The 24,202-nt window shown below is 41.2% G+C and overlaps 2 protein-coding genes and 1 long non-coding RNA gene across 55 annotated transcripts in view; 1 reads left to right on the top strand and 2 right to left on the bottom strand.

Moving 5' to 3' along the window:
- The window catches only part of MAPKBP1 (mitogen-activated protein kinase binding protein 1), a 52,344-nt gene extending 44,333 nt beyond the window's left edge, over window positions 1–8,011 (bottom strand). Inside the window, exons 1-2 of one of the 4 annotated variants that reach the window (XM_082735545.1) lie at window positions 7,900–8,011; window positions 7,139–7,361 (exon numbers count right to left, since the gene is read on the bottom strand). In XM_082735545.1, the coding sequence (XP_082591671.1) occupies window positions 7,139–7,255 (117 nt within the window). In that variant the 5' untranslated portion in view covers window positions 7,256–7,361; window positions 7,900–8,011. Of the gene's footprint in view, window positions 1–7,138; window positions 7,480–7,899 lie in introns of all 4 variants that reach the window. The other 3 variants (XM_082735544.1, XM_082735542.1, XM_082735543.1) reach the window with 3 other exon arrangements.
- A 168-nt stretch (window positions 8,012–8,179) lies between these two features.
- On the top strand, window positions 8,180–16,664 carry LOC309867159. Its single transcript, XR_014313005.1, has 3 exons — window positions 8,180–8,321; window positions 8,910–9,080; window positions 16,585–16,664. It is a non-coding gene; the product is annotated as an uncharacterized lncRNA (long non-coding RNA).
- Window positions 11,537–24,202, bottom strand: part of MGA (MAX dimerization protein MGA) — a 168,979-nt gene continuing 156,313 nt past the window's right edge. For 46 of the 50 annotated variants that reach the window (XM_082735492.1, XM_082735487.1, XM_082735526.1 and 43 more), the window contains 6 exons: window positions 23,364–23,415; window positions 20,445–20,651; window positions 18,812–18,923; window positions 18,297–18,527; window positions 16,631–16,807; window positions 11,626–15,480 (listed from right to left, as the gene is read on the bottom strand). In XM_082735492.1, the coding sequence (XP_082591618.1) occupies window positions 14,201–15,480; window positions 16,631–16,807; window positions 18,297–18,527; window positions 18,812–18,923; window positions 20,445–20,651; window positions 23,364–23,415 (2,059 nt within the window). In that variant the 3' untranslated portion in view covers window positions 11,626–14,200. Of the gene's footprint in view, window positions 15,481–16,630; window positions 16,808–18,296; window positions 18,528–18,811; window positions 18,924–20,444; window positions 20,652–23,363; window positions 23,416–24,202 lie in introns of those variants that run through there. The other 4 variants (XR_014312984.1, XR_014312985.1, XR_014312986.1 and 1 more) reach the window with 2 other exon arrangements.

A 24,202-nucleotide genomic window follows, 5' to 3' on the forward strand; every position in this document is an offset into this window, starting at 1 on the left:
GCATTATAAACATTCTCTGGGATAAAATGAAAGCGGGTAGAATTTACTCCCAAGAAATCTAAGAAGAGATACCCATCCTGTGATGTGAACTCACTCTTCTGTAAGTGCCCTTCAAAACCAGAGGAAAATGCTGTAGCCAATTAAGAAGCACCGCAGACTTGGTGATGTGGGAGAGAGGAAACCAAGGTGTGGAAAATGGAAACACTCAAAAATACCAACCCTAAAGATCTACACTGCCCCATCTGTCTGTCGTACTCACTTAATTTCGTGCCCCCCCCCTTAGCCTTTCTTTTCATTTTAAGAGGTAACAGAAGTTAAGGTAAAACCCACAGTGTGGATCTGATTCATCAAACACCCAAGCAGGTGGGCAAGCTCTCATTGCTCAACTCTGCTGAGAGGTACTGTAAAGGGAAACTACGAGAAAACCCGTTAGACAATGGGCCCAGAGGAGAGACTTAGCTTGTAGAGATGGGAATGTGATGTATAATATAACAAATCCTACTGCAAACACTGTAGCTGTTTTTCTAACCAACATTGCAGTCTGCCCATGAAGTAAAACCAACAGATACTTGGAGAACAACAGTGCAACAGACCCCCTTCCCAGAGAAGCTTAGTTTGAATAAACAGAGTCCCAAATTTCAAGCTCTGGACTGTTTCCCAAACAAAGGGGCAGTGATAAGAGTCCACAAGCCCAACTTTAGATTCAGGAGGTTGACGGAGAGGTTACAGAAGTCAGACTGAAGGCTTACTTCTACCAATGTTTTTTTATTAGTCAAGAGATGAAAAACACGCAAGTGACAAATGGAAGAGGGAAGAGTGAAGGCAGAGAAATACAAATAGCCCCCAAAGACATTCAAAATATGGGCAAGAAATAAGATAGTGACTCAAACTGACCCAACAGGGGAAACTTGCCTTAAATTACAAGCAGAGGGAAAGAAACTTGGAAAGCAGCAGTGTTGTTAGACTTTGAAATAAGTGAGACCAAGCAGATGAGGGATAGCTCTGCAAGACGACTTAAAGCCTGAAGAGGCTGGACTATTTTAGACAGCAAAAGAGGAGCTGGGCTGGGGAGAGAGGAATCCTCTCTCTCCAGTGAGAATCACTTTGAAAGCTGAGGGCAGCTGCAGGCACCGGAAGGAGAAATGAAGCAGAGATCAAAGGAACAAAACCAGGAGAACACCTCACACTTTTCCTTGGACACCACCAGTTCTGAGAAGCTCAAGGCACTTTACGAGCCTTACTTGAGGAATAAGTCAGAGATAGAAAACTCAATAAAGGGGTGCCTGGGTGACTCAGTTGTTAAGCATCTGCCTTCGGCTCAGGTCATGATCCCAGGGTCCTGGGATTGAGCCCCACATCGGACTCCCTACCCTGTGGGACGCCTTCTTCTCCCTTTCCTAATTCCCCTGCTTGTGTTCCTGCTCTCCTTATCTCTCCCTCTCTCTGTCAAATAAATAAATAAAATCTTCAAAATTAAAAAAAACTCAATAACAAGTTGCTCAAGGTCATTCACAAAGGCTGGTGAGGGGCATGTCTTTGGCCCACAGGGGCCCCCTACCCTTCACCATCTACTTCTAGGTGGGGAGACCAGAGAGGGTGTATTTTTTTTTAAAGACTTTATTTATTTATTTGACAGAGAGAGAGATCATAAGTAGGCAGAGAGGGAGGCAGAGAGAGATGGGGGAAGCAGGCTCCCCACTGAGCAAAGAGCCCAATGTGGGGCTCAATCCCAGGACCCCAAGATCATGACCTAAGCCAAAGGCAGAGGCTTAACCCACCAAGCCACCCAGGCAACCTGAGATGGTGTATTAAACACAAAAACCCTTGGTTCCTATGAATGCCAAGGGAAGTGGGTAGTGGAATGGTGACATAAAAAACTGGCCAGGACTCAAGAGACATTATCATAAAGTTTCCTATTCCTGCCCACAGAGGAAATTCCTGCTGATCTGTCTTAGTAAGGCAATTATCAGTTCCTCATATCTAACCCTGCAAAAGGGCAGTTCTCTCAGACCTATCTCTGACATAACACTTTACACAGCAATTGGTCTAAGAGACACAGTGGAGATAAGAACTGTCCAAGGAGAACAGTATACTCACTGGGCTAGCTTTCTATACTCTCAAGAAGTCTCAGTGAGGGGGCACCTGGGTGGCTTAGTCGGCTAAGTGTTTGACTCCTGACTTTGGCTCCGGTCATGATCTCAGGGTCATGGGACTGAACCCCACATCCGGCTGTGCTCAGTGAAGTGTCTGCTTGAGAATCTCTGTCTCCTCTCCCTCTGCTCCTCCCCACATCCATGCTCTCTCTCCCTCTCTCTAATAAATAAATAAAACTCTAAATAAAGTAAAATAATTTTTTTTTAACTTTTAAGTCAGAGTTGTAAATGAAGTATGAACCAACATTACCATTCTACAGAATCTAATTTTAATTTTATATTTACCACCACCAGTAAGGTGTTTTGGGTTTTTTTAAAGATTTTATTTATTTATTTGACAGCAGAGATCACAAGTAGGCAGAGAGGCAGGCAGAGAGAGAGAGGAGAAAGCAGGCTCCCTGCTGAGCAGAGAGCCCGATGTGGGACTATGTGGGACCCTGGGATCATGACCTGAGCTGAAGGCAGAGGCTTTAACCCACTGAGCTACCCAGGTGCCCCAGCAAAATAATTTTTGAAAAAACGAATAAGAAGAAGAAGCCTCGATGAGTGCTAGGGTATGAAGCCAACAGATTCCAGGTCCTAGCACTTAAGCCACAGGTTTGTAATCCAGCAGCAGGCTTCTGGTGGAACTTAAATTATACACTGCTCTGTGGGGAGCCTGCTTCGCCCTCTTCCTCTCCCTCTCTTTCTCTCTCTGTCCAATAAATAAAAAATAAAATCCTTAAGAAACAACTACCAAACCCTACCCCAAGAGGAAACCTGGGTGGCTCGGTCGGTTAAGCGTCTGCCTTCGCCTCAGGCCATGAGCCCCAGGTCCTAAGATCGAATCCTGCATCAGGCTCCTTGCTCAGCGAGGAGCCTACTTCTCCCACTGCCTGCCGTTGCCCCTGCTTGTGTGCATGCTCTCTCTCTCTCTCTCACAAATAAATAAACTCTTAAAAAACAATTTTAAAAAGCTCTACCTCCAGAGCCTCTGATTCCAGATTGCTAGGATGGGGCCCAGGAATCTGTATATTTTTAAAACACTGCAAAAGTGTTCTGTCTCACTGCTGTCCTGACTCCTCCCCCAAGTCAAGAGACATCCAGCTCAAGCCAAAGATGGCTATATAAATGCCCTGGAAATGAATATGCTTTCCCAATACCAAACAGACAGATTAAAGGGTCTCAGTATTAACACCTGGACTCAAACACTGAGCAAAAGCTACAATTAGATTATTGCCAGTTTTTTCTCTTCCATGAAAATCCCCTACAAAAACCCTTCTTAGAGCCGCATATTAAAAGGCTCAAAGCACCACCATACAACCAGACATGAGAAAATTTGGGGAAAAAATGAGAGAGAATGCGTTAAACTCGTACCCAAAAAACTGAGAACTAGAAGAAAGCTACAAGTCATCTCACCCATTGTTTCCGGAGAAATAATAATACATAACCCAGAGTGGACAAAAGGCTATTAGGGAGGAGGAGGTTTTCAAAACCTCTTCATTTACTTTTTTCAAGATCTAACAACTCTCTAGCACAGGCAATCCTTTTGTATCCCTAACTTAAATCGTGCCTGCTCGGCTTCATTCCATTTCTGTCCTTTGTTAAAAGAGAAAAATGACCCAGCTCCCACCACATAAAAATCTGCCAGAAATTTTAAGAAAAGAGGGGGAGGGCTAGCTACCCAGAGCACACACATTTCTGAGGCTGAAAGCACAGCCTCTGCTGAAAGGCAAAACTGACAACTGTAGAGAATTTGAAGCTGAAGCATGTTTACAACTGATAACTTTGAGTTACATTTCATCAACGCTCAGCAGATTTGGCAATAAAACGTCAAATTACTCTTTTCTAATTCTATCTCACTGCAGAGACTTCCCTCCCTTAGAGAAAGCTTAATACAAATCCCAGCTCTCAATTACCCATTTCTCAATCAAGACTCTCAATGCCATTTCTACTTGGCTCTCATTCCAGCTTTTAACCATGTTTCAACCATATTTTAACTAAGTCTCTCCTGAGTTAAAAAGTCTTTAATGAGCACTCTTTTCTGCATATATGCACCCCCTCTTCTCACTTGTGCCCTTCATCCCTAACGTGGCTGGCTACATCTCTACTTCTTTTTCAACATTTTCATATTCCTAATTCCAATTTTTCTTTAAAGACATCACAAAACTCCTCCTGATCATCTCCCTTTCTTCTGGAATTCCAAGTTTATTCCCACTATATCTGACACCATTAAAGTGTTTTCATTCACTTATGCACTTAAGATTTACTGCTCACCTTACACTATACTAAACAATGTGATGTAAAAGAAATAAATAACATGACTCTTGGCCTTAAGAAATGAAGGCATACATAAAAGAACAATTAGAGATTGGTTCCAAGGTAGTGGGGCTACTCAGAGAAGTCCCTGTGGCTGCAGTAAATATAGAATTGGATGTAAAAGTAAGGGGAGAGGACGCCTGGGTGGTTCAGTTGGTTAAGTGGCTGTCTTCAGCTCAGGTCATGATCCCAGGGTCCTGGGATCGAGTCCCACATTGGGCTCCTTGCTCAATGGGGAGCCTGCTTCTCTCTCTGCGTCTGCCTGCCTCTCTGCCTACTTGTGGTCTCTCTGACAAAAAATAAATAAAATATTGTGTGTTTTTTTTTTTTAAAGTAAGGGGAGAATTTGATGAAAAGGCTGCTTTAGACAGGAGGAATAGTATGACTCCAAGCAGCAAGCCATCTGAGGTAAAAGCTGCACAAAGGCCCTCTGTCACTTCCTTCTTTGCCCGCCCCCAACCTCAAAGGCATATGTCTTTTGGTCGTCAAATTTTACTTCAGCATTAGTTATCCGTGAATCACAAGCTTTCTGATTGTTATCATGATGACCCACAGCCACCACATAGTAGAGCAGCTCACAAAGCTTTATCATCAGGTCCTATGTGGATTACTACAGGACAGGCTTTTAGAATCATCTTAAGTCAAGAGTTCAGTGAGTGTGGGGGGTCAGGCATCTGTAGGGTCCTGGGCACACAAAACCAGCAACTACTTTTGGGTGCTAAAGATAGACACCAGCACTCTTGCTCTGTCAGACTACTCAAGGGTCATTCAACTTCAGCTAAGTATTTCCTTCATTCTCAGCTCTAGGACAAACAAAGCCATTTAAAGCAGTCTGAAACACTGATTTTCTATTTGAAAACAGGGATGTTTAATGGTGATGCCAGAGGGATACTCTTTTTCACTGTTTTCCTAGAGAACTTCTCCTCTTCTCTTGTCTCAGGACTCATAGTTCAAGCATCCCCACCTCTGTGAAGTCTTCTCTAATTCCCCTAAACTGACTTAGGTTCCCTCCCATGTGTTGCCCTTAAGACCTTTATGCTTACTTCTAGGACAGCAATTAAACATACCAAGTTGTAATTATTTGTTTCTATATCTGACTAGCCACAAGCTCTTTGATGGCAAGGATGTTTTATTCGTCACTGATTCCATACATAACAGGCACAGAATAAATATTTGTTGAGTCCTTTAATGATGAATGATATGGGAAGTTTTAAAGAATGGCAACTGTACCTTCTGAATTCCATTCCAAAATTATAGTAAGTATTAACACTGAAGAATAAACTCCCATTACACATTTCTACTACCTATAGCATTCTTGGTCAGAAAAAGAGGCCAAAACATATGAGAAGATTGCTTCAATAGTGGTAGTCACTGTCAAGTTACCAGCCAAGAATAACAGAGCTTGCAGTACTAAGAATGATCCAACACAGTAAATGAGCGAAGACAGTCAAATCTAAGTTAGTTTCTAAGTTCCAGGATGATTCTCCTACTTCTGGAGAATATGAACAGTGAATTCCTATTAGAGTCCTTAGAAAGGTCACCAACTCCACTGCCATGAAACCTTGTGGCTAATTTCAATTCAATATGACCTCTGCTGAAATATACAGGAAGGCTGTTCTCCTTCTGACCACATTGAAGTAAGGTTCTGTTAAAGGACAGAGATATGAACTAAGCCTTCCCGGAATCCTTCCATGTTGTACATGAGCACTCTAAATTATTCCTCATTGGCCCTACTCATCCTCTGAAGAGATACAGGCAAGGCAATAAAATGCTGCTGTTTCCAATGCTTCTTCCTGTAGCAATCCTGTACTGCACAAGGCTACTGTGCATATTGGCTGCTAATATTACACAAAAGTCTACCTATTCTATGAGAACAAAGCCCTAGGTTCCTTAAGGGATTAAATAAATTTGGTCTACTTTTCTAAGTTGTGGGGGCTCAACGAAGTTGAAGAAAACATAAGGACCTACACCCGGACAAGTGAGGGGATGGAAAAGGACTGGCCTCTAAGCAACTTCTGGAGTGTTGGGTTGAAGGGGTGTGTGTAACAGTGCTAGGCACAGAATGAGTAAGACAGGCAATGTTCAAGGACAAACCAGGAGAACTGTTTTGCTGGCAGATACCTGGCTCCTTGCATGTTTTCATTCCTGGGCTGACAAGAGGCTCCAGTTAAGTTAATTTAGGCTTCTTGAAGAGACAAATTTGTTTTGACCCCAGGCAAAAGCACTTAGCAAGCCAACTCCTCAAACTAGGTGTTCTTTCTGCTACTTCTGTCTTGCATAACCTCAGCCATGACACTAACACCTGCAGCTACCTTAGTCACAATTTAGCCCTTCACAGGGTATATGGTCCCACTACTTTATCCAAAATGGGCTGAGTCATCACTTATGAACTGGCTTCCCCAAGCACAGTTTTAGTTTGTAGCGAAGCTACAAGTGAACCCGGGTTGCTTTTCTCTTATTCCTTTTCATGGAGAAATCTCAGCATGCCCACTCCTGCTGCTCTTTTTCCTTTAACCTAAAATGAAATCTTTGCTTCCTTGAGGAGCAGAGATGGGCACATTTGATCCTTTAGAGCCGACAGGAGCTCTTGGTTCTTCTCTCTCCCAAGAAAAGAGGAAGGTGAAAGAGGAACATGGAAGAGAAGACGGGAGGACTGGAAAGGGGTGCCTCCCAATATTAGGACTCACCTTGGAGCTGAGATCCTCCCGCCGGTTTCCTGCCTTACTCCTGCGTAATTTGATGGATGGGGATCGCAGCAGGTTCTTGATTCGGCTGGTAATGGTTGACCCTTCCACAGCCATCATGATGAGGAGCACCCGGGGACAGATCCTGGCCCAGTCTTGGAACTTGTCTCAAAAGCAGCACTGCCTTCCCACTCCACAGGTCCTTCCAGTATGCCCTCCCACTGACCTGAGATGGCAGAGGCCACCTTACCTTCTGCCTAGCCGTGTCTGCAGCTCTTATCTCTAGGCATTACCCTCTCCCTGCTCCTCACACCTGCCTTCAAGCCCTGCGTGGTTTCTTACGTCTGAAGGACAAACCCATGAAAAAGAGGGGGGAAAAGGCCTGAGCTGCAAAGAAATACCAGGCCCACGCCTGCCAGAGGCATTCAGCTAGAGGGATGGGATTGGCCCTAGTAGGGCTTGTGGTTGTTCTGCTCCCCGTTAATTCCCAACTGTTTCCATGGCAACTGCAGTGTCTAAAGAAGGAGGCCGCCGAGGCCACCGAAGAGTCCGCCCAGGGCTTGGACACCTGAGCTGGCGGCCACAGGGACACTCGGCGCGGCGGGGTTCGCAGTGGCCCGGCAACCCGTTCTGCCACGGGAGCCTCCCTCCCCCACCCCCGACCCTCCGGAGCTCGCTCTCCGCAGGGGCCCTGGACCCTACTCTTTCACCTCCCTCAGCAGCCCCAGCAACTCGCCAGCGCCCCCGCTCGGGCTCAGCCTCACCAGCCCCAGGGCGCGGGGGGCACCCCGCTCACAGCGCCCTCAGGCATCGCGCTCGGCGATTTCGGCTCCGCAGCAGCAGCGGCAGCAGCAGCTATGGTGGCACGAGCGGCTCAAAACGCGAACTACCGCCTGGGCCAAGCTACAGGCTGGTGAGGCGGAGCCGAGGCGAGTGGGTGCGGTCTGTAACCAGGAGGGCGTTCTGAGAGTGGACCAGTAAGGCTTAAGGGGGCGGAGCCAATGAAAGGGCCTAGGAAGCAGAGATGGGACTCGAAAACTAAGGGTTTCGCACAGTGCAGTCGCGGGGAGCGCTCCTAAAGGAAGGTCACCAGAACATGGCTTCAGAATTGAGAGAACCAGCCTTTTATGGTATTATGAGGCCCGGTCCTCCAGAGAAGTGCTCTTCCCAGAGCTCCAGCAAGACGGTAACCACGCCCCCAGGGTGCAGCGGTTGGCATTTGAAAGGCCCGGGGGACCTTAGCCTAAACTGACTCCTAGCTCACGATTACAAGGTTGAGGTACAGCTACAAGGCTCTGCGCCCATCGATCCCAAGCGCTGGAATTTAAAGCGGTTAGAATCGTTTCTGCTCGCCGCCTCCCCCGGCGCTTTGACCTACGTGAAAGGACTCCCCTAACTCTTTAGATGATAAGTGTTTTGAACTGGGGGCAACCTGATTGGCCATGATCGAAAAGGGGCAGGAAATGATAGCCATGTACTGAGCTTTAGATATGTGAGGTAAGTGAATGCTCCTGAGATACATTACTTTAGGTTCCAATATCCCACCGCACTCTCTCACCTAGCTGACAAGGACTTTGTTGATCCAGATTTTTACCCTGTTTTCTTTCAAAATTTAGTTTTCCCTAGTATCGTTACTTTGGCGAGGTCACCATCGAGCTTGCTTTCACTAGATTTAGTGGTATGTATAGTCTGAACTTTCTAGCTCATTGTGGGGGAGAGGAATGCAGCGCTCGCACAGAAATACTCTTTACATATTACTTCTTTGGTGTCTCAGTTTGTTTTCTAGAAGCCCTCTGGCGTCATTATTACTTCAAGATGGCCTATGAAAAGGTTAACATAAGCCAAAAATCTTGGGCCCCAGACGAAGTGTACACTGCTATGTATCTTGTCTCACCCTATCCAGATCTTTTGAACCCCTGGGGGAGATGACGCCTTAGCAAAAGAGGTATGTACTTAGGTGTAGTATAGCCATGTATTAAAAACAAGATCTGCAAAGCCCACAAGTTGAAACAAAAATCAGAAAAGTCATCTCCTAGACAACCAACTGGCAATAGCTAGGAGAGGCATGAGGCTTCCTTCTCTTCCACCACACTGCAGACATAATGGAACATAAAATGGGATTTTCCATTTATTTCTCAAATCTGAGGAAGTAGGCAAGGGTCAGCCAGAGTATTCAATGGAAAGTTGGTTCCTTCAATTCCTTGCCACTATTTTATCTCTACTGGGGGCGGGGGACAGGGGGAGAAGGAAGCAAATGTAACACTAGTAAATGGTGCCACCTGCCGTCCTTGCTTGTGTGCTACATGGCCCAGCAACTGCCCACCTCTACCCTCGGTTGTCCCTAATTCTCTCCACATTTTTGCGTTCTCTAGTGGTTTTCTCACATCCCTTGTGGCCAGACGAATAGGTTTACAAAGTGTCATTGGTCATTTCCTGTCCTAAGTTAGCCTGGTTTATCCCCTTACAGAAAATGTTCCCCAAATTACTCTCATCTGAAGTTGTGGAGGCAAATCCAAGCTCCTTTCATTGTCTAAAATGATCTGACTGAAAAACTGAGAACAGTGTAATGAGATATTCTAAGTCTAGAATCTGCGTACTTCCAGTCTAAGATCCCAACAAAAACCATGTATCTTTAATTCTTCACCATTTAATCCATTTATTGTCTAGGTTACTATGCAGCTTTTCAATATGGGAATAGGCTGTAGGCTGTTCCCATGCTTCATGATTTATTTCCTCAGAAAACAGTAATCCTAGGTCGTGTGAATAAAAGCGCTATTCCCTTTTCTTCAAATTAATTGCCAACCCACCCTGTAAATGCAGTTGACCCTTATGTAAGTATTTCACCATCCATACACTATTTCACTTTTTATTCTGCCTGTGTATGTCCTAAACATACATGGTTGTCATATTCTAAAATGTAGATGTCTAGGAATAGATGCATACAATTTTGCACTATATTCATTAGACCAGATTTTTAAATTCACTCTAGGCTTAACATGCAAAAAGGTGCAATTCTAAGATCCTAGAAAACTAACAGGCTGGAGTAAACATTTGCTCATCAGTTCAAATATTTATTGAGCACCTTCACATGCAAGGCACTGTGGACAGCTGAGATCAATGCTTCCAAGACTGCTTTCCTATTTAACATAATCTCTTCTAACAGCAGTTTGCAATGATGTAAGAAATTTAGTAGAGCTTAGATTTGTCTCAAAAATACCCAACCCATTCCGTGGTTCAGCCTTCTCACCCTCCACATATGCCTCCATCACACCATTACTCAATGCTTATGTACCTCTGTAGAGCAGGTAAAGCATATTTAATATACTACAGACATGCCTCAGCTCAGAATTTATATCAAATTATTCCCCTTAGTTCTGAAAATGCATTTATTTTTGACTGAACTTTTTCTCCAAATGGTAGTGAGAGTCTATGTACCTCAGCTTTAATTTTTATATCCAGCCATTCGTGTTCATGTAAAATTTCATTAGCGATAATACAATAACATGAAGATTTGATGCCCTCACAAGCATTTTCTTTGAAATCAACAATTATGTGCAAGAAATGTATTGAGATTCTTAGTTATCCATCATTCTCCATGAAAGTACCTAAAAAGGTGCTGCTTATTCTACTCTGTGCATTGTTTTTTAATCTGGGTGGGAGGAACAAGGGTTATCACCATTTTTCAAACCCATCTTCAAAGTGCATTTACCTCTCTATTCACCTGATCCCATTCAATTATCTTAACCAATATAATTGAGAGAGAGAGAGAGAGAGAGAGAGAGAGAAACTACTACTAAACACTGCCCCAAATTATATATGGATTATCTGCTTTTCATTTGTGTTCAAAACATTTTCAAACTTGTTACAGAACGGCCTGCCAGGTATTTCCTTCATAGTTCTAGGGGAAGAACCCTGAATTTATTATACATTTACCCAAAGTAATTTGCATCAAGTTTATAATACATAGTACACAGATTTCATGTTATCTTCATCTTAATGTCTGAAGGACCCCTTTAACAAAACTTTTTGTAAATCCTGATACTAGTTAGTAAACATGTACTTTGCTTCAAGAACATTTATTGTCCTTAGCCCCTCAGACTGTTTGTCTCCTTATTCTTTAAGGTAACTGGTATACCTTGCACACATTAATATTACGAGGCTAGCCTTTCTTCACTCTAAACTTCTTGAGACAAACACTTGCCATCAATTTGTGTAAAATTTTGAAGTCTCCATGTAAAATATGCTACAATTAGCAAAGATCACCCCCAAACGGCATGTCAGACACTTTGAAAACAGCAAGTAATTCCTATGATAAAACTACTTCAGTGGCACCTCTCTCATAGACTCAGGGCATTAAATTTCTCTGCTCCAACTCAGCACAAACCTCCCAACAAATCCTGCTTTAATTATTATAACTGATTTATTTCAAGTTTATACAGTCTGCCTTCCACTCACCAAACTTGTTCTTACATTTCTAAAAAAATAAGTCATTTTTCAAAAGCAGAAAAGGAAAGATATATATTTAATATATAAAAGAAAAGGCTAAATCTGACATAATTATATTCTTAAAAACATTCCATTTATTTACAGATGTATAAAAAGGCGAATTATTGGTCTACTGAGATCATGCTTCTTATAGTGTTGAGAGCTCACTATCCTCCCAATTCCTCAACTCCTCTCACTCTTTCATCTTTCATAATCTTTCATAATCATACATGTCATTTTCATAGATCAGTTTCTCCTGGGGTAAGGTTAAAGGGTAGGAGTTTTTGGAGATTTGAGATTTCTGTCAAGACTGCAGGACTATTGTAAAGACGGAGCCCTCCAAATTAGCCCTCACAACTTAGTAGTTCTAAGAGGTCTTGAAAACGCCATTATCTTGGGAGTTTGTAAAGACATCTGCAGCCTTCCTTAAACACGTGGAATCATCTCTTATTTCCATCTTTGTACATCTCTCATGTCAACTATCTTCCCATCAAGAACTGATACTACCTGTTTATCTATTTTCTTCTAAAAAAGGAAACAGTGTTCAGAAGCAGAATGGTCCTTCTTTTCCTGAGGATTATTCAACTCACTTGCCTTCTCCTTGGCTGACCCTCAAAAGCCGTAAGAGCCTTGGGAAGTCAGGAGGAAATGTGAGGACGAGACAAGCAAGTTAATAATGGGAAACTGCGATACCTGGATTAAAGTACTAAGATCTCCAAGGACAATTATTAGCAGGGGAGACAGGTACTGGACTCCTTGGCTAAGGCATTGAATGAAATCTGCTGGGTAAAGAGGACTGGGAGGGATAATGAGAAGCTGAGGGGCACTCATTACCTACTTCAAGCTTCTTCAAGAACCTTTAAAGGAGGGAAGGTTGAATGCTGATGAGCAGGTCTAGAAAGGCAAGTAGCACAAAACCAACAATGAATTTGCTCTCACTGTAATTTGCGGAGGAAATTTTCCATGCTTTTTCAATCTGCTGATACCAGAGTTATGAGAAAGGGAACCAACCATGTTAGTACTAATTCACTGGCTAGAACCATTCCAAAGCTGGTCTCACAAACTATGTCTGAAGATATGCTGAGTGGGATTTGGCATAAAGAAGGCAAGGGGTAGGGGGATGCAGAAGAAACAGCATCACCTAGGCACAGCCCAGGCACTGGAAGCTCTTGTGTTAGTGTTTCACAACACAAGCAAATCCTGTCAATGAAGACAGAACAGGGGTTACATTCCAAAATATAATTATTTAAGAAAGGCAAAATGCAGCAGCTAAATCCCAATCTATACATTTTCAGAATAGTGATTCTTGCCCCCAGGAGTTTCCAAGAGACCCCTCAAGTGCACCATGATTATTTACAAACTAGATAGGAAACATCATTTCTATACTCAATACAAATCTCATCTTCTAGGTTGAAAACTTCAGCCTTTGAGAAATCTATGAAAACAACTATACAAAAATATAAATATCTTTATCTTTACAGGCTGTCAGTCCTTCATACCCTGACAGCTAATGAGTGAAAAAGCTCTACAGATCATTGAATCCATGGTAGCAGATAATAAAAAATATATCTCGTGATTCAAATACTGCCTCATTTCCCTGGTAAAGAGTGCCTACTGTGACTTTCCTTTTCTTTACAACCTGTGCAGGTAATAGTGAATGAAACCTTCAAGCACCAGGAGGCTGGTTTGATTTGGGAAACATCCAGCCCCACAATTTTTTGTTTTGGCCACTGTCTCTGGTCTGGGCAAGGAATGCTTTTCATTTTAGCTGTCTTTTGAGTGATGTGATTTATGAAAAGGGGAGGGCTCCCTCTATGCCTATCTCCAAAATATAAATTCCAGGTAGAAATCCCTGGTACTATGAAATGTCTTTTCAACACCCAGACAGTAAGGAGGAACTAGTATTTTCCTTAACATCTCAAAATAATCACCTTAGTATTAAAAGTTAAAAGCATTCCTACTTTACCAGAAGGCTTGGGTTTATAATTCTGATTGAAAAAATAAGGGAATGGAAGCTACTTGGGAAAAAGAAGAGAAAATTTTGCTGAATGACACAAAGTGTTTCACTTTGGTATTCCATGGTACCCATCCTCTCTCCCACTACTCTTAAAACACCAACTAAAATCTATCTCTTCTGGATCCCTTTACACAAGTGCATCACATTCCTTGGATTTCAGACTTAAACCACTTAAAACAACAGCTATCCACTACAGTTCAGCCCATAGCAACTCCAAAGTCTCAAGCAGCTTTTAATCTGGGAGGGAAGAACTAGGAACCACTATGGACCTAGAGTCTTGTTATGAATTCCTTAGGTAAGAGGGGCACCTCGTGTTCAGTAATGGATCACATCTTCTTAGAGAGGATGAGGAGACCCAGCACCACAAGTGAGGTAACACATTTTAACATGATCAGAATTTCATAGTAGTTATTTCTAATACCGAGGTCAGCACCCTACCCCTCTTTCTCTACCATCCATCCACCGCATCAAAGTCAAGGATCACAGTTCCATGACACAAAGAGATGCCTATAGAGAAAGGAGGTTTCCCTCATAGCCTGGCTTCTGCCTGAGGACAAGTAAGTTCATTTCCCTGCAGAACTTGGTGAGGCCCCAGAGTTGCCCAATTTGGCCACAACAGGTGCCAGTGTAGGCATCACCTTGCTCTCCCGGCATTCCTGGTCATTCCCTGTTAAGTTCATTTTGTGTCCAACTGATCCAACTTTGGCAGCTACAGGTGCCAAACAAGGCATCACTTTGAGACTCTGACCATCTGCATCACTAGAGGGATTAGCTACTTTTAAACCTAGAGGTGCCAACTTTGGCATAGGCCTCCACAAAGTATCTGTGGTGCTGCTGTTTTCTAGGCCAGCCTTCATGTGTAGGACAGGAGGTGAGGACACACTTTCAGGCTCTGCAGGGACACCAGAAGTACTCTTCCCTCCATCACTGGCTTTCCTGTGGGGAAGGAGGGAATCCTTTATCTCAGAGTCAATAACAATCTTAAGGACATCTGGCTCAGAGGCTGGTTCAGCAAGTTGTTTTTCATTCTCAGAAAAGTCATCATCTTCCAAGTGCAAGAGGAGAGGACTGACAGAGTCACTCTCCCCTTGTACATCAGGTAACTCTTTCAAACCAGTTCCCAAGTGGCCAACCTGGAAAGTTGCTCGGTTCCCAGGAGGAAGCTTACTGATAAAAGCCCGTCGAGCATCCCCTGTGAACTCCGTATCCATAGAGCTGGGCAGTTCAGCCAGGCTAACAGAGTCATCATTTAGTTGCTGATTAAGAAAGGCAATCTCATTGAGCAAAGAAGTCAGTGTCTCATCAGTATCATCCTCATCTTCCATGTTAGTTAGCAGTTCACTGGGATCCAGCGCTGCTTCCTCTATAGCAGATGCTACCTTTCTCAGTTCCATCTCTATACTTGAGTCTTTGAGATCTTTCATCTTCAATTTATGAAACGTAGACTCCTTTGGCTTCGGTTTCTCCCGTCTAGATTCACACTCTTTCCATTTATATTGAATACCTCTCATTTCACCAGAAATCTTTTTGGGTAAGAACTCTTGTGTTTCTTGCATACTGGAAACATCAACTATCTGTGGAAAACCAGAATCTTTATTCGCCAGAAAAACTGGTGTTGGACCCAATGCCATTCTGCCTTCTCTATGGTTGCTTCTGGAAGAGATTCTACCCGAATCTTCAAAGGAGTTATCTTCATTCCTGATAGTACTTTTCAGGTGGTCAGATGGCTTGCCATCAGGAACTTCATGAGGATATTTGCTGCCACCCATATCTCCCAAACCTCCCTCTGTGGCCAATGATGTCACATTAACAATTCTTGGCATCATAAATAAGTCGTCATTTTCTGGGGGAGGGAAAAAAAAAATGCGTTTAGATCTACAGTGGTAAGCATCCCTCTCTCATTCATACCCAAAGACCAGAGTTCTGAGAGATTTAGTAGTCAAAATTCACCAGTTTACTTTTTAAATTTTTTTTTATTTTTTTTTTTAAGATTTTATTATTTTAGAGAGAGAGAGAGAGAGCGCACTCAGGATGAACGGCAGGCAGGGGGAGAGGGAAAAGCAGGCTCCAGGAAGCCTGATGCAATGCAGGGCTCAATATCAGGACCCTGGGATCATGACCTGAGTCGAAGGCAGACACTTAAATGACTGAGCCACGCTAGTGTCCCTCACCAGTTTACTGTTATCAAGAAGATGAAAGGAAATATTAGCTCTTCAAATTATGAACCTAGCTTAACAAGAAAACAGGTAAAATCTAACCAAAGGATTCTTTAACAGTGTTTAAAGTCTTATTTAATTATTTTATAGAAATGCTCCCCAGTTTATTTTTTTATCCTGAGGCAAACTTGTATCTTGATTCTGTTCACCCAATTAACTGCTACTCTGAGGGTAAAATGAAGCCCTAAGAGGCAGCACTGTAAAAGAAAAGGTGACCCTCTAGAAAGGGTTTAGCAGTTACTAGTACTGGTAAAGATACCCTTTTACCTTAATAGAAATTTAGGTGCCTAGAACCTAAATCATCAAACTGAGACTTCCTTTTCAATTCTACTCCTTATCCCCAAAAGGGAGTGGTGCTCAAACTGAATCAGGCTAGTAAAGCAGAAGTGCACCATCTCAGATTATAACACAAAATTAATAAATATTTATCAACACCAAAACCTAAAACAATGACTCTGCATCTTCCTTTTACTTTATCTTTTCATGTTTTTCCTACTTAGAAATAACTAAAAATCACAAAACAGTTCCCAATCCCAAGTTAAAAAAAAAAAAAAATCAATAGAGCCAAACATGTTATAAAAAGAGGGTCAATTCTTTCCAAAGAAAATGCAAATATAAGAGATCTTTATCATTATAGAACACATTCAAAAGCTTTCTCTGTCACAATGGTACCAGGGTAACTCCTTTTGTTTGTTGTTAGTGTTTTTTTGTTTTTGGTTTTTTTTAACCAGGGCTAACTCTTCTCCCTACCCAAAGAAGACAACACTTACAACATACCTGATTGAGCCACAGCACTGGTGGCAACTTGAGGCTTCAGATCCGCTTCCAAGAGACCAGGAGAAACAGTTACCACTGGTCCTGAGAATAAAGGACCCTTCAAGGTGAGCAACTGCCCTTGCGGAGTCATCACGATGTTAGCAGAGGTGTGTGGAGTGTTAGAGGGTGAGGTATTTTCTGTAAGGAAAATCAGAAATAAGTTAAGGACAAAAGATCTTCAATTATGCTAATATAACCTAGGAGTCTAGGAGATATCCCTAAAACCACACTCTGACTTAAAAGGCCAAGAAGTAAATTTCAAATTTGGTTAGGGACCCTCAACTTGGAATTTACTTCCTGAACCACTTTTCACTGCATAATGGGTTATCTGTGCACTGATTCTCCTAAGGGACAGAACTTCTGTTGAGGAAAACTCAACATGCAACCACTTTTTCATTGGAATGGTTCCAACAGTCCTGATAGTGAATTTAGATAAAGGCAAGCATAATTCTATCCTCCGGCTTGCTTTTCTTATACACCTCTAACAAAGTACAAGTTTCTAGCCCTTAAACTTTGTTTTTCCATGTATGAAATGAGGTGGACTAGACTTAACTGATGATTAAAATTCTTTCTTAGCAAAGTTAAAACTACCTCATTTTAGTATCTCTCAGTACTTTCCTAGATTTCCTGGTTCACACACTGGGCAACGCAAAGAGTAAAAGAGGAAATACTATTCTCTTAATGATATAAACAAGTAATATTAAAGCAGAATAGCCTCATTTCCAAAATCAAGATAGGCGAGAACAGTAACTTAAAACCAATTTACTTTGTTCCTTAACAGCAATTCACTGATAGGCAATTGGATAAATATGGAGTCTGGCTCAACAAAATTAAACTTTTTTTTTTTTTTTAAGATTTTATTTATTTATTTGACAGACAGAGACCCCAAGTAGGCAGAGAGGCAGGCAGAGAGAGAGAGAGAGAGGAGGAGGAAGCAGGCTTACCCGCAGAGCAGAAAGCCCGATGCGGGGCTCGATCCCAGGACCCCGGGATCATGACCCGAGCCGAAGGCAGAGGCTTTAACCCACTGAGCCACCCAGGTGCCCCAACAAAATTAAACTTTTTAAAAATTCCAATTTATTGGGGCGCCTGGGTGGCTCAGGGGGTTGGGCCACTGCCTTTGGCTCAGGTCATGATCTCAGGGTCCTGGGATCGAGTCCCATATTGGGCTCTCTACTCAGTGGGGAGCTTCCCCCTCTCTCCGCCTGCCTCTCTGTCTACTTGTGATCTCTCTTTGTCAAATAAATAAATAAAATCTTTAAAAAAAAAAATTCCAATTTATTTGTCTCAGCAAGACAATTCAACTCAGAAACAAAAACTGCAGGGAAATCAAGAGTTTGGATATAAAGTATGAAAGGATGGCAGCTTAAAAAAAATGTTCATTGAAACATTAGGATAACATGACTGCTATCAAAAGCAGGTCTTACATGTTACCATAACTGGTAACTTAAGATTTCCTTGAGTATGTAAAGCTAGAAACTAAAATCTAATGTAGCTAATATTCTTTTTATACAACCTACCTTTAATTCATTGAATTAAATCTAAAATTACAGACAAGAGATGACTCACTCCACTGAACTAAATGATATTCACCTATATTAAGGAAGGCAAAAAATGTCCCTCCTACCTGTGGCCTGGTCTCTTTTTCTGGAAAGAATCAAAGGTTTCCCCTTCCTGTTATTTATAAACATCTGTCCAAGATCTACAGATGATGCAGATCCTTCCTGCTGTTTGCTAGTTCTGGGAGACACATCAAACTCATCTGATCCCATCTTCTTTTTTCTTTTTTGTGCCTCTAGTGCTTGTTGTTTTGCATAAATATACTCCAGCTTCTTCAGGACCACTTCTTCTGTCTTACCTGTAGGTTGATAGGGAATAAATTGTCACTCTTTATAAGACCCCATATAATAATGAGAAATACAGTCAACTGAAATCCAGTTTATTTAACTGTATTCCCCAAAACTATGGAAGGCAAGAGTGATTATAATCCAGAGGAAACATCCCACCCATTCAAAAGGTTAACTGTTAGCTCTGGGAAACAAGCCATAAACTAAGAAGTATGTGAAATGTCTACTGAGGATTTCTCCTCACTAAAGATGTTGTATTATACTCATTTTACCAGGTATCATTCACGTATCTCACCTGAAAGAGATGATACTTTCCGAATCAAAATATTCCGTTTTCGAGTCAGAAGATTTTTCTGTCCTATCAACTTGTCTGCCTGATCTGTTAGTCCCTGAATTTCGCTGAATGCCTAAAAACAAAAAATTAATATGTGAATTGATTTGCTCTTTCCTATAAACAGGTAAGGCCTACACAATTTCCTCAATGAAAATATTTTAATCTAATGCTTTATAGAAAACTTTATGTCATTTAAAACAATTCTTAATGCTTCAGAAATTGCTTTGTTAAACTGTAGGAGGCTATACTTATATAAGTATACTTATACTTCTAAGGAACATGACTATTTCCAAAGGGCACCACTGAGTGTTTCATAGGTGTTTCTACTACTACAAGGAAATACAAAACATTTTACTTTGCTTAGATTTTAATAATCAACTTTAAAATCAGCACCTAGTAAGTAAAATCTGGTTGCAGTAATTATGTTCTAGATAGACGTGAGTGCTTGCCTTGTACTCCTCCAACTTCTACTTAGAAGCAATTTAAATGAAATTACTATAGATATTTCAGATTTCCTTTTAAAATAACTGATGACTATTTTTTTTTTAAAGATTTTATTTATTTATTTGACAGAGAGAAATCACAAGTAGGCAGAGAGGCAGGCAGAGAGAGAGGAAGGGAAGCAGGCCCCCCTGCCGAGCAGGGAGCCCGATGCGGGACTCGATCCCAGGACCCTGAGATCATGACCTGAGCCGAAGGCAGCGGCCTAACCCACTGAGCCACCCAGGCGCCCCGGACGACTGTTTTTAAAAACTGTTAAAATACCACCTATGTGACCACCTGGGTGGCTCAGTCAGTTAAGCATCTGCCTTCTGCTCAGGTCATGGTTCCAGGGCAGACTCCTTGCTCGGCAGTGAACCTGCTTCTCTTTCTGCCTGCTTGTCCTCTCTCTCTCTCTCTCACTTACACACAAATAAATAAAATATTTTTAAAAATCAGAAACATTAAAAGTATCCATCTATCTATATATCACTTATGTTGTGCTTTTCACTGTGGTAAACTATTCTAAGGCCACCTCAGTGGTGTAGTCAGTTAACCTATTCGACTCTTAGTTTCAGGTCAGGCTGTGATCTCAGGGTCTTGAGATCAAGCCCCATGTCAGGCTCTGGCTTCTGCACAGAGTGTGCCTAAGACACTCTCTTCCTCTCCCTCTATCCCTCCCCACTGCTTGCTCTTGCTCACGTGCTCTCTAAAATAAATAAATCTAAAAGTAAATAAAATGATGGGCAACTGTTAAAACTATGTTAAAATATCTCTTATGTTGTGCTTTTCACTGTGGTAAATCATCCTAAATGCTATGGAGAACACCAATGCTAAAGAGATTATGGTAAGTAGAGCTAATCAGAGTTTCTGACTTAATCGAAGTTAGTTTAGCTGGTTAAGAACTTGACTTTAGGTGACAAACAGCTCTGACTCAACACGAGGTCTTTTCCCCTTAAGAGATTTGTTGGGTGTTCACTAGTCCATATTCGAATGTTAAATACAAGCTCTACTTCCATCTCCTCTTAAGGCGAGGATTCTCTGTCTCATAGTATGTCGAGAAGATTCTCTTAGTCAAATTGTCATTTGTGGGTCATTTATAGATGACACTTACCCTAGTGAGAATGAGACTTTTGGAAACCTTGGAAGAATGAAGCAATCCCAATGTGATCTTCAATTTCTCAAAGAGATCCCTCATTTCACCACGCCGGCGACGCTCATTGGCAGTGTGTGTCCGGCGATAATAAGCAAAAGCTTCTGCTTCTTTTTGTAGTTTTTCACTCCAGTAATCAGGCTTCAGTTTTAGAGGAATTGGTGGAGCCTATCCAAACAAAAGATTGCCACCTGATTATTTCTCATTCGTACTGGCCCTCTACCTCCATCCCAAATGGCAATGTTCCATACTACATACTAGATATCCATTGTTTTCTATCTGTCTATTTTAATAACCTCTTGATGTTGGTCATCTTACTATCAGTCTATCCTTCCTCCAAATCTGGTAACCAACAGTATAAATCACTTCGCAGCTCAAATTTCAGTGGTTCTCAAATGAAGAAGACTTTGAAGAGGGAAATCTAAAAACTTACCCATGTAATTTATTATTAAAACTTGTTTTCATGACAAAAATCACATGAAAATTTTCAACAAAATCTTCATTTGTGGAAAACAGGTTTAAAATTTTTTTCTTAAATGCTTTAAGATCTTTTACAATTTGGTAAAGGATCAACTGCCTCTCTTCCTAAATCACCATTCTCTCCAACCATTCTCAGGTGCTAGAAGTTTCCAAAATGCACTATGCAATCTCACACCACCCTGCCATTACAAACTGTTGCCTGAACCTATCCCTCCCATCCTATCCTCCAAAACTTAACATGTAAAAGTCATACTTTGCATTTCTTCAGGAAAGTCTTTCTTGACCCTCAGTATGCCTTAGGCTTCTTTCTCTTACTCTCACTTTTAAAAAAATTATTTACTTAAAAAAAATAAATAATAGTAGATGCACATAGGGTTTTAAATATAACTATCTGAAGAGCTTTTAATGAAAACCAACTGTTCCCTACATTTGTACCTGAATCCTTCCTGGGGCGCCTGGGTGGCTTAGTGGGTTAAAGCCTCTGCCTTCAGCTCAGGTCATGATCCCAGAGTCCTGGGATCGAGCCCCGCATCGGGCTCTCTGCTCAGCAGGCAGCCTGCTTCCTCCTCTCTCTCTGCCTGCCTCTCTGCCTACTTGTGATCTCTGTCTGTCAAATAAATAAATAAAATCTTAAAAAAAAAAAAAAGTACAGCCCTCAGAAAAATTAAAAAAAAAAAAAAAAACAAAAAAAACAACAACCACTTCCTGATTCTTTCAGAGGCTTCTTCTGGTTCTTAAATCTGTATTCTAAGTAAAGAAACCAGTAATACAGCTTATACTTCTCCATTTTCAATGCTATCTACTTCCTGCTATGCAGAAGATTTAGCTCACACCACTCTTAACATCTCACATTCTTCCTAATATAGACATGTCAATAATTCTAATTCTTCTACTGATCCCTTTGCAACCTGAATATAATTCTACATCAATTTTCCATTTCATCAACACAGTATCTCTCTGTAAAATGAGGACATCAGCACTCATATCCTTCATTTCTTCTTCCCTCTTTCACCTCCCAATTTGTTCTTTGTACTTACACACTTTTTAAGACTGCAAGTAAGTCTTCCATACTTTATTCACAGATTATGAAAGCTTGAAAAAATCATTAACAATGGCTACCTTAAATCAAGACAATGTGAATACTACTCATACAAAGTGAATCATATTTCCTGTCTTCTATAGTTTCTTGGTTTTGTGTTTTTTCACTATGATGTTTCTAACTCCTTTCTGACACTGGAGGCCTTTATTTAACCCTGACAGTATCCCAAAACCCTTACATAAAACCACTGTCTTCCTAAAGTCAAACTCATTGTGCATTAGTATAGTATGGGAAAAGAAAAGATACAAGATACAAAATTATCAAATTTAATTATATAGTAAGACACTACAAATGATTTGCACATAATAATTAGGGGTCAAAATAGTGGCTTGTGTACATAAGGTATTATGAAAATTCTTACATCTGAAAAATGTTTTAGGATGAATGAAAAAATACGGTGATATATGCAAAATGATTACAATCATGTAAATATGTCCACCCAAAACCAGATCAAACTCCAACTAATCACCCAGTGGTTTTTAAAAAGGCTTGAATACCTCAAACCCATATCCATCACTGTTTTATATTACTTAAACTAAAAACAAACAAGTGGAAAATGGTTTAAACAACCAAACTCTCTTCCACGATTAGCCTAAGTGGGGAGGAGGGGAACCTTGCTTAATTATGGTGCTATGAAATCATACACTCAAATACATCAAGAAAAGCAAGAGAGGGCTCATAATTTAGTGGCTCCTGGAATTTCTAGCCATCATTCAGAGAATAATTAATTTTTTTATTCACTGAAAATCATGAGCCTAGACAGAAAGAATGCCAGCCTTTTTTCACATCATACAATTACAGTACAGGATTAGTTTTCAAATAAGCACATCAATTTTCATCAACTCTGTACCCATTTTATTTTATTTTATTTTTATTTTTTTTAAAAGATTTTATTTATTTATTTGACAGAGAGAGATCGCAAGTAGACAGAGAGGCAGGCAGAGAGAGAGAGAGAGAGAGAAGCAGGCTCCCTGCCGAGCAGAGAGCCCGATACGGGACTCGATCCCAGGACCCCGAGACCATGACCAGAGCCGAAGGCAGCGGCTTAATCCACTGAGCCACCCAGGCGCCCCTCTGTACCCATTTTAATTCTTCTAAAATATTCTATTTAGTAGTAGAGAGTTAAGAGAGGAAAAAAAGCACTTCAACAGTATAATTTCATGAAGGAAAAAAAAAACTAATTATATTAACCCACTGGCACAAATAACCCTGAAAAGTCATAGCTAATAGAGGAATGTTATTTCAACTGTGATGACAAATGTTATCAATTGCGTTATTGCCATTAAATATATTGTAAATACCTTTCGACTCCTTTCAGCAGCTTTTTCATCTGCAGAGATATGGGTACGGCACCTAGTAAAGACAATATTTTCCAATGTCTTACTGAAATTCAATAACCCAAGACCTATTTCACTGAACAAAGCCATCCCAAACTGTTTGAAAGTATAACCAGCTTCTTTTAGTCAAGGTCTGATGATATGGGGCAATATGATTTATTTCAACAGTATGCTTTTTCCTCTAAGTATTCAAATAGTCCCTAAAACTGCAAATTACTTTTTCAACCATGAAATATTTCATATATACAACCTGTTTAAACAAATTATACAATGAACATCTATCTGGGTGTCTACCACTGAGCTCAAGAAATAAAACATCTCAAATATACAGGGAATCTTTTTTCTATTTCAAATTTTTATTTAAATTCTATTTAGTTAACATTCAGTGAAGTACCAGTTTGAGGAGAATTCAGTGACTCATCACTTACATACAACACCCAGTGCTCATAGTTATCAAATGCCCTCCTTAAATACCCATCACCCATCTAGCCACCCCCTCCCGCCCTCACGCCCTGCTGCCCGGCCCACGGCTCAGTATGTTCTCTAAGAGTCTCTTAGGTTTTCCTCTTTCCTCCCCGTACCATATGTTCATCTGTTTTGTTTCTTAAATCCCACACATGAGGGAAATCATATGGTATTTGTCTTTCTCTGACATATTTCGCTTAGCAAAATACACTCTAGCTCCATGCATGTGGTTGTAGATGGCAAGATTTCATTCTTTTTGATGGCTGAAGAATATTCCACTATGTGTGGAATACCACCACACACATCTTCTTTATCCATTCATCAAAAAAATACAGCCC

This window comes from Mustela nivalis, assembly GCF_964662115.1.
Source record: "Mustela nivalis genome assembly, chromosome: 6".
Taxonomy (NCBI): Eukaryota; Metazoa; Chordata; class Mammalia; order Carnivora; family Mustelidae; genus Mustela; species Mustela nivalis.